General features: G+C 42.8%; 1 protein-coding gene across 1 annotated transcript; it reads left to right on the forward strand.

Moving 5' to 3' along the window:
* Nucleotides 1-20: 20 nt before the first annotated feature.
* LOC144961306 (uncharacterized) lies at nucleotides 21-7,781 on the forward strand (the record flags this gene model as incomplete). Its single annotated transcript, XM_078894547.1, has 6 exons — nucleotides 21-204; nucleotides 1,507-1,586; nucleotides 2,088-2,214; nucleotides 3,473-3,866; nucleotides 6,221-6,363; nucleotides 7,617-7,781. Coding segments are annotated over exons 1-6 (978 nt in total), but the record flags the coding sequence as incomplete, so codon positions are not given.
* Between the last annotated feature and the right edge of the window lie 2,864 nt (nucleotides 7,782-10,645).

Below are 10,645 nucleotides of genomic sequence, written 5' to 3' on the forward strand. Positions count from 1 at the left end.
CCATTTCATGCCAGTTTCTGTCGGGCAGTTCTGAATATCCTGGATGTGGTCAGCTGCCTCCGTCACGACAAGGACCCTGACCTGCACGTGCAGTTGGATGTCTTTGAGGAAGAGCTCACGGCGGACAGCGATGCCATGAACGACGCTAAGCAATCTATAGACATGAACGACCCACAGGCGATCTTCAATGCTGTTGTCAATAAGGTAAGTAGGACATTGTTGAAGTGGAAGGATTTACCTGAGAATTTTATCCAATCAAAACGGGCATTTACGACACACTCTCAAGCACGTTGGGACTAATATAACTGGTTGTTTGAAGACAATAGAATGAAGAAAATTAACATTGCTCTGATCTATGTTTTTGTTTCAATAACGCTAGTTGTGTGATTAGTTCTCATTAGATTTTCTCAATCAGAATATAATTATTAAAGGTTACACATAGTTTTCTGAGGTGATACGATTGATCAACCGTGTAGAACATGTGAGTATTTTACTTAAACGTACACCACAGAAGGTAATACTATGGATTTTGCTTAGTTTAGTCTTAACTGCAATTGGTTCCTTTCGGACGACTGTCCGAGGGGCGTGGTTATATTCACTTTCTCGAGTTGTCTTTAAGTAGACTGGAGCCTTAGTAAACTCATTCCTGACACTGACCACCAAAAAAATACATCAAAAGGCAAGGCTAGGACCACAAAAGAAAACAAATCGTGAGTTGTATTCAATAGTTCAACCAATGGAAACATGTGTTTATTTGAGAAATAGTAACAACTCACTAGGCTTTGTACTAATCTATGAATGACGTCAAAAGACAAGCAGGAAATCAGTTCACGAAAGTTAGAGAGAGACCGTGCTGAACAGGGGTGATGTGCATGTTGTCGAAACGTACTAAGATTTTAGAATCTTTGACATTTTAATCGACCAATATTATTGACTCATCTCCTCGAACAAAAGAATTAACCAGCCAGCAAAAAAATGGATTTAAGATAAAAACAAAAGAATGATGGTAAAAGATAAATAACGTTTAGTTTGTTATGTTTTTCACCAGAAGATACTACTCGTACATATAACCCTTAATCTCAATAACACATATAAACAAAACTCATGTTTCAAAATCATTAATGAAAGAAAAATCAATATTTAGATTCAACGTCAACATGATAAAATACAGATTAGAGGCGATAGGTCAGAGTTCAAGTTAAAGTTTTGGCGCTAAAATGAAGAAAGTGATTTATCAAAATTATTGATTAAAGTTATACACAATTCTGTCGCACTCTGAAAAAAAACTTTAAAAAACCTTAAAATATCGATCAATTTAAATAACCTTCGTCTTGTCAAAAATTCTCAAACATAGGACTTCAAGTAAGTCTTCCGTGAAGTCTCAGGCTTGAGAATTCTTGATGAGTTTGGGGTCATATTAACCGATCGATATTTGAAGGACAATATTTCTAGCCACATGTTAAATACTTATTTTAATCTGAATACGGCAATGTTATCTCCTTACAGGTTTCTGATACCCCTCTGAATTTGTCTCTGTTGTCAATCCTGTACCATCTTTATCAGATCGACCCGAATAAACCCCACAGGTAGATCGATACATACCTTGATATTGTCTTTCATCTTTATTATCATCACAACCATCATCATCATCATCATCATCATCATCATCATCATCATCATTATCATCATCTTCATTTTCAGCATTATCTTGAACACCTCCAGCGTTGTCGGAATTTTTTTGATCATCAACTCAGTCATCGTCAGTTTCAACTTTATCGTCACTGTCATCTCTACCATTACCACCATCACCACCACCACCACCATCATCACCACCACCACCACCATCATCATCACCATCATCATCATCATCATTATCATCATCATCATCATCATCATCATCATCATCATCATCATCATCATCATCATCAGCATCATCATCATCTTCTTCTTCTTCGTCTTCTTCTTCTTCATCATCATCATCATCATCGTCATTGCCATCATCATCATCATCATCATCATCATCATCATCATTGTCATCATCATAACCATCATCACAATCAACTCGTGGTATGATTTCCCCCACCCAGTGAAAGTACGTGGATTTTGGTAGAGCGTCTGACAAAACAAGCCGTAGAAGGGGCCACTAAGGCACATCGTATCCTAGAGGAGGCCAGAAAGAACTGCAAGATGGTGGACACGTCATCACAAACACAGGTAGCATAATATTGGTCTCAGGTTCGATCCCCAGTCGAGGTTGACTGATTTTTTGAGATGTTTTGTTTTTTTTTTCTTGTATATTTCTTTCTTGCTTTGCCTGGCACCTTTCAGACACACTTGTTCTGTTCTTTAACACGATGTAGATCTTCCAAATTCAATTTGAATCATGTATTGAGAATGCACTTCATCTCACAAAATGCTTTTTGTCGTTGTTCTTGTTGTTCTGGAGTTTTTGGTATTGTTTGTTTTTTTTGTTTTTTTGTTTGGGGGGGGGTTGGTCTGTTTGTTTGTTTGTTTGTTTGTTTGTTTGTTTTGGTTGGGTTTTTTTAGGTCTTTCGTTGATCCTTACACCAACCGCCATAAACATACACACGCACACACACACACACATACATACACACACACACACACACACACACAAAGCATATACACACCCCTCAAAATTCATAAGATTTGCATTTAAATGGATTTGATGTCAATTCCTGTTCCTATCTAATAAGAAAATCATGCGTGTGTGCATGTGTGTTAAGTCTAGAGAGCGTGTTAAAGATTTTTAAGTGGTATGTATCAAAGGATTTAGTGTGCTTGTGTGTGTTCATAAACACAACATACAAAAACGTAATCATCGACATTATTCCCAATTTCAACTTTAACAAGTTTGTTACGATCTGTTTTGATTGCAATGTTTGTGCGGCTATATGGTCTTGTGGTATGACAATCGCTTTCGGATCGGGAGGTCCTGGGTTCGAGTCCCACTCGGCGCATAGTTGAGTCCTTGGAAATGGCTCTTTACTCACATTCTCTCATCGTGCTCAGTTGTAAAATGAGTACCTGGCCGTTAACAGCGTTGTCTCTGTCGGAAAAACTGTGATATCGCCAAAGAGGCGTTATGTCTCGTCCTACATGTTAAGTTTTCCTGTTGGCCAAGGACCCCTTGCAAAGCGCTTTGAGCACGTTTAGTGGATATTGCTCAAGTATTTTTTTTTAATTTAATGCTGATAATTCAATCAAGACTTCTTTGCATCGTACTATAGAAAAGGTGGAAAATAGTCATATACATAATTGAGTGTGCCCGTTGAACAAGCAAATGTTAATTATGTATGGAAAATGGAGGGAAAAAATTGAATTGCTTCGACTTTGATAAAAGTATTGAGGTTTTCCATTTTTTCACGTAGCACTATCTAGAATAGAATTTGTCATAATCCAATGTCAACAGTTGAACAATAATGGTCATCTATTTGGTGAATGTTCACAGGAAAGTATTGTCAATACTCAAAGATCCAGTATACAGCGTAGAGGAGGATTTCTAGGAGGGAAAAAGCCAGAAAAGGCTGCTAATGGTCATGCTACGTCCTCTGGTTCTCCCGCAGCTGCCCTTCCCCCTCCTCCTCCTCCTCCACCTCCACCTCCTCCCCCACCACCGCCTCCACCACCATCTTCAGGTCCTCCACCTCCGCCTCCCCCTCCTCCTATTGGTTCACCCTTTTCAGGTCCCCCTCCACCCCCGCCCCCTCCTGGAATGGGTATGCCCTTCCCCCCTGCCAGTCTATCCCCACAGAAGCCCGCTATAGAACCCATGCACACCCCTACGCCAAAATGTCAAATGAAGCATTTTACTTGGAATAAAGTACCAGCCATTAAAGTGGAAAGTGAGTAGCTTAAATAGAGTTACAGTATATAATTTGTATTCTCCAGTATCAACACGATTTGTGTCAGGATGGACCAGACCGATTATCATAGTGTTTGTTAGGCCGTGACTCAACTCAGCCAACACGCTGATAGGCCGCCGCCAGCCTGTCTGCGGTTTCGGCTGTGCGTGGGCCGTCAGTCCTGGTAGAGATGTTACCGTAGGGGAGGGCATCCGGGTCACCAAAAGGTCAACGATGCTTTAGGTTTTGAGAAGTCAGGTCATCGACGACTGAGAACTTCCCGACCTTTTCTCGTCTCGAGAATCTTGGTCGTCGATGCTTCTCGTATTGAGTCCCGAGTCTCGAGACTATACTGCGCGAGCGACGCACGCGTTACTAACAATGTGTACTATCTGCATTGTTCACCCCTCTCTCGTCGGCGATGATTCCAGCGAAGCTCGAGACTTTTTTGCGTCTCGATGCTTTTTTGAGTCTCGAGACTCAAAAAAGTCTCGAGAATCGCTCTAGTCATCGGTGCTTTCATTCAATACCTAGTCATTGGTATTGGGTATTGACGTTATATCATATTTTAAACAGCTAACAAAACACAAACGTCGTAAATAGATCAAAATGGTTATAGGTATCAATGTTTTATTATTATACAAAGTGAATTTATTTAATGTATTTTAAGTTTTAATACAAAAAAGCCATCCAAAGCTCAGTTGAAGTGCTACTTCTCGGGAATTCCCGGCTTTTCCTTGGTCATCGAGTTCGGGAAGTTTTGAGTGTTGGTGGCCGATGACTTGAGGTATCATCGAGACTTCCGCTCGACACTAGTTACCAGACCGTATGAAACAGTTATTAGGGTGGAGGAAGACTTTCAAAACTGTGTTGACGAAAGGATTTTGGAGGTGTAGCCACAGACTGTGTAGTCATACGCTACTACGGTAATAAATTCCCTTACCTACCCTTTATCATAAATTCCATACCATTTATCATAAATTCCATTTATTATACGTCATCTCAAATGGGGAACCTGTTCTTTGGGATCTATTCCAAGGGAAGACTGGAATAAACCAGTCGTCAGCCGCAGTGCAGCCCCGCAAAGTGAGCTAGGACAAGATGACTTGCTGAAGGTTATAGATAGTATGCAGATGACGTCACTCAGGCCTTTGTTATTGTTCTTGCCATCCGCGTTTGTGAGTTGTTCTCACTAAACTGTATTAGCCTGACTATAAACGTTCATGGTTACACAGAGTTTGTGTGTTGGTCCGTTATACTTCCGGATGGCAATGTTGTGAACTCCTTGGCCAAGCGCATTCTATCTATACAGCGAGACATGTAATCGAATTCGGTACGTTTCGGCTACGAAGCAAAACCACACTGCTGAGCCACGCTACTGCGACTACTAGACTCCGAAAAGTGAATTTAAAATCAAAATGATACGAAATGTTATGAACTGTGTGTTTTGGTTGTATTTTTGCAATGTTAGAAATTTTACTTACGAAAATGAATAAACTCCAAGATTTCATTTTTATAGCGATGAAATCAAATGTCAAGCACCCAGGTCATCTCGTAGCCATCGTAAAATTATAGCCTGACACTATAAACGTAGCCATCGTTTAGTTATAGCCTGACACTGAAACCCAAAAAGACTGGCATTTTGACGTCATTATTTGGTTTTTTCACCGCCCAGTGAGTTGTTGTTAGTAGTGCTCATGGAAACAAGTGTTTCCATTGGTTGAACTATTGAATACAACTCAGTATTTGTTTCTTTTGTGGCCAAAGACTGGCATTTTGACGTCATTTTTTGGTCAGCGTCAAGCTATAAGTTAACGATGGCTACGCTATAACCCTCTGAAATGTATAATTTGACGTCATGTTTTTAGGTTTGTCCAGCCGTAGCCATCGTAAAGTTATAGCCTGACACTGGCCAAAAAAATTACGTCAAAATGCCAGTCTTTTGCCACAAAAGAAAACAAATCGTGAGTTGTATTCAATAGTTCAACCAATGAAATAACTTGTTTCCTTGAGCTCTACTAACCACAAGTCACTAGATGCTACACAAACATAAAAAAAGAGGTCAAACTGCCAGTAGAGGGTTTTAGTGTCAGGTTATCTTAACGATGGCTACGGTCCAGCGTCTGGTGATTCTTAAATGTTACCAAATCTCTTAAAGACATTTTGTCGAGGTGAAAGTCGATCCAGATTTTGGTCAGAAAATGTGTAGATATCTTGCATTTTATAGATACAAGGAAACGAACTCCGGCTTGTCAAAAATCATTACACCTGAGACTTCTTAAATCGATAGATTTATGAGGTAACTGTCGTTGTTGGATTTTTTTCCTGACTGTTAACCTGTTTTGAAATTCCAGAGAGCAGTGTGTGGGGGGACGTCAACAAAATGAAGGATGACATCGGCATTGAGTACAACAAGCTGGAGACACTGTTCGCCAACACCAAAACAACTCCCAAGGTAGAGGAGAAAATTCCTCGAGTTCACTCGTCTTCCTCTGAGGTAAAAAGATCGATCACGTTGAAAGAATCATGAAAAATAAATAAATAAATAAATAGTTGGGTTTTTATATAGCGCAATGTCCACTAAACATGCTCAAAGCGATTTACAAAGGGTTCCTGACCAACAGCAACACGTAACATAAAGAACGATGGCATGACGCCTGTTAGGCGATAATTCATTTTTTTTCCGACAGAGGCAACGCTGTTAACGACCAAGTGCTAGTTTTAAACCTGAGTACGGTGAGAGAATGTGAGTAAAGAGTCGTTTCCAAGGACTCAACTATGCTATAAAATGAGTCATTGTTACAAATATATCATTCATATTCATTCATTTTTATCTCTGATTTTTTCAAGTTTGAATATTTAGTGTAAAACAAAAAAAGAATATGTTATTTCCCTTTGTCAATAAAACAAGTAAGACATATAATTTAGTGTCTCATTTATCGTGTGTGTTTTGTTGATAAAGGGGAAACTCGAAACGTACACATCATTTGTTTTCTTAAAGTCAGTTAAAGCTTATTTTCCAATTTATTATTTTAAGTTATCGATGCTCATGCCGCAACATAATGTGCTTCAAATGAAACCACGATTTTTTTTAAAAATTCATATAGTCTAAAAATTTATTTTTTTAAATTGAGCTTTATATAACGCAATATCCACTAAATGTGCTCAAACTGCTTTACAAGGGGTCCCTGGTCAACAGCAACATTTAAGATGTAGGACGGGACATGACGCCTGTTAGGCGATATTACAATTTTCCGGACAAAGACAATGCCGTTAACGGCCAGGTACTCATTTTACACCTGAGTACGGTGAGACATGTGAGTAAAGCGCCTTTTCCAAGGACTCAACTATGCGTCGAGCGCGAGGCTCGAGCCCAGGACCTTCCGATCTGAAAGCGAGTGTCATACCACTAGACCACATAGTCTATCATTTTTAATTTTAAGAGAGGCAGCGTGGCTCAGCGGTAAGTTCTTTGCTTCGTACCCGGAAGGTATCGAGTTCGATCACCCGCCGCTGCGATGTGTGGCCATGAGCAAGTCACCTCGCCCGAGCTCAATTTGCGGCGCTGCACATTGATGGCTGACGCCTGGGTTATTCCAGTTTTCCCTTGGAATAAATAGGCCCTAGAGACAGATTTCACCTATGGAAGGAATAAAGGAAATTTTCATGATGTATTTTTTTTTTCATTCTTATCATCATCATCATAATCATCATCATCATCATCATCATCATCTTCATTATCATCCTCAGATCAGTTTGTTCGATCCCAAGCGTAGCATGAACATCAACATATTCTTGAAGCAATTTAGAAAGGATAATACAACGATTGTCGATTTGATCAAGAAAGGTGAAGGACGAACGATTGGCGGTGAGAAGCTTAAGGGGCTCATCAAAATACTCCCGGAAGTCGACGAAGTAAGTAATACGTGGCGGACGCATGTTTACTGATACGGTTTAAAAACGTGATCTTTTATATAGGGCAATATCCTAGTGCTCAAAGCGCTTTACAAAGAGTCCCTGTTCAACAGCAACACGTAACATGTACAACGTGACATGTCGCCTTATAGACGATCTTACAATTTTTTTCCGACATAGACAATGTTGTTAACGGCCAAGTACTCATTTTACACCTGAGTACGGTGAGAGAATGTATGTGAGTAAAGAGCCTTTTTCTAGGACTCAACTATGCGCCGAACGAGGCTCAAACCCTGGACCTTTCGATCCGAAAGCGAGTGTCATACCACAAGACCACATAGCCGGTAATGGTTATGATAACGGTAAAGAACAGTTTGTATAGCGCCATGCCCAATAATTTACAACGTCAGTAGCGTTTTGCAATAGCAATTGAAAAAAATACAGACAGAGAGAGAGAGAGAGAGAGAGAGAGAGAGAGAGAGAGAGAGAGAGAGAGAAGGAGAGAGAGAGCATGAGGAAATATGCAAAACATTATTTACAACGCCCCCTCCCCCTCCGCCCCCCCCCCCCGCCCCCCTTCCCCACAAGCGATGGAATAATTATAATATCTATAGGTTCTTATTATGGCAGGCAGGATTGTTCTTTTTCGTGGTGTTTTGTTGTTATTTTTATTTCTGCTAGAAATTGTACATTATTCATTAACTTGTTTCAAATCATTGAGAGGTGTAAGCAAATGCTATGTCGCCGTCGGTCCCCCTCGTGGATCTTTACCTTGCAGTTGGTGAGGGGGCTTGAGGCACACGGGAGGGCAAAGGTGTAAATCCCGGTCGACCGTCACGAGACCATCCCGGGTATCGAGCCAACGAGCCACATGAGCTGCTCGCCCCGGTGTGTGACTAAATTTGATCCAAACCCGGTGCCCGAATAGCAGCCCTATCCCGGGCGCCACACTATTGTCCTTATGTCGAGTCCCAAACAGTCCCGTCAATGGCGAAGCGGTCTGCCGCCTAGCCAAATAATACCGCGTTCGTGTCGCCCGGGTCGTCGGCACGTCCGAGAAAAAAGCAAACGTCCCATGCATCAATCGATTCGCGGCCTGCCGATTGGAAAATGCGACGGCGGGGATGGCGAACTGACGCGTATATTGTCCCTGAACGTCGAGAGCCAGAGTATGGCAAAAAATGAGCTTTTATCAAAGCTACTGGCCGTTCATTGCGTTGATATCCTCCTTTTACAGGAGACCCACCTTTATTCAGGCGCGCAATCTTCCCGATTCCAGATCCCAGGCTATACGGTGGTCCAACGCGAGGACACTTCGAGGCTCAAAGGAGGGGTTAGCGTTTACGCTAAAGAGCCATCGAAGGTAAGGGTCATTGAGAGCGTAACGGACAGCAATGGGGTGAACCGAATTTCCGTGGAAGTAGGTGGACTGTGTTTGCATTATATCTACAAACCACCTAGAGCGACTTGGACTACACCACCGGTACCGGTGGTCAGCCATCCTTCCATCTGTCTGGGAGACTTTAATAGCCACCATCACGAATGGGGCTACCGAGACTGCAACGAGGCAGGAAGACAACTCCGCTCATGGATGGACTGTAATGATCTACACCTAGTGTACGATCCTACAGCCAAGGGTACCTTCCGGGGTACCCGCCATAAGAAGGAGTACACTCCAGACCTCACCCTCGTAACGAAAAGCGCGAACGGTGAACCGCTGCAGGTGAAGCGGACAGTCCTCGGGGACTTTCCGCATAGCCAGCACAGACCGGTTCTTGTCACAGCTGGGGTGACAATACCGAGGGTGCAGTCTCTCCCACTTTGCAGATGGAATTTCAGGAAGGCTGACTGGGAGGAATTCAGTTCCTATATCGAGCAGGTCTGCCCTGCCATTCCTCCCAAGTCCAAGAATATAACCAGATTTAGTAGGCTACTGGTTAAGAGCGCTCAACGCTCTATTCCACGGGGCAAGCGGAAATTCTACACCCCTTGCTGGACAGCAGAGTCGGAAGAGCTGTACCGAGAGTACCAGCAGACCCAGTCCCAGGACACAGCCGATAGACTACTTCAGTCTCTGGCAGAGGGAAGGAAGCAACGGTGGCAGGAGACCGTGGAAAGTCTCGACTTTACACACTCCAGCCGCCACGCTTGGCGTTTGATAAAGAAATTGGACCCAGATCGGAATTTCGCGAAGGCTGCACCGGAATGCGAGGCAGACACAATTGCCAAGAATATTAAGAACCGTAGTAAGCGGGTCCCTAATCAGGCTTTTGAGCGCGGTGTCCGCAAGGCGTACCGAACGATTTTGGACTCGCTACCTGCGGAGGAGTCGGACTGGACGGCCCCGTTCAGTCCCCGAGAAGTGGGTGCAGCCATTAGCGAAGTAAAGAACGGCAAAGCAGCAGGGATAGATGGTGTATATCCCGATATGGTGACGCATCTGGGCCCGAGGGCACGGGCCTGGCTAGCAGAGGCAATGTCTGACGTCCTTGCAAAAGGAAAGCTTCCACAAGTGTGGAAGCACGCGAAGATAGTTGCCATCCTGAAGCCAGGGAAGCCGGCGAAGGAGGCAGACAGTTACAGACCCATATCGCTGCTGAGCTGTCTTTACAAATTGTTGGAGCGTGTTCTATTAAACCGATGGGGGCCGGTCCTAGACGCTGCCCTGCCACCTGAGCAGGCAGGCTTCAGGGAAGGGAGGTGCACCACGGAGCAGGTCATTGCCCTTACAGAGCATATTGAGCACGGGTTCGAGAGAAAACAGCAAACAGGTGCTGTGTTTATAGACCTATCAGCGGCGTACGATACGGTCTGGTGCGATGGGTTAATGCTCAAACTTGCAAAAATCATAAGGTGCAAAAAGA

This window comes from Berghia stephanieae, unplaced genomic scaffold (genome assembly GCF_034508935.2).
Source record: "Berghia stephanieae isolate SIO BIC M18660-M18661 unplaced genomic scaffold, UCSD_Bste_1.3 scaffold2082, whole genome shotgun sequence".
Classification (NCBI taxonomy): domain Eukaryota; kingdom Metazoa; phylum Mollusca; class Gastropoda; order Nudibranchia; family Aeolidiidae; genus Berghia; species Berghia stephanieae.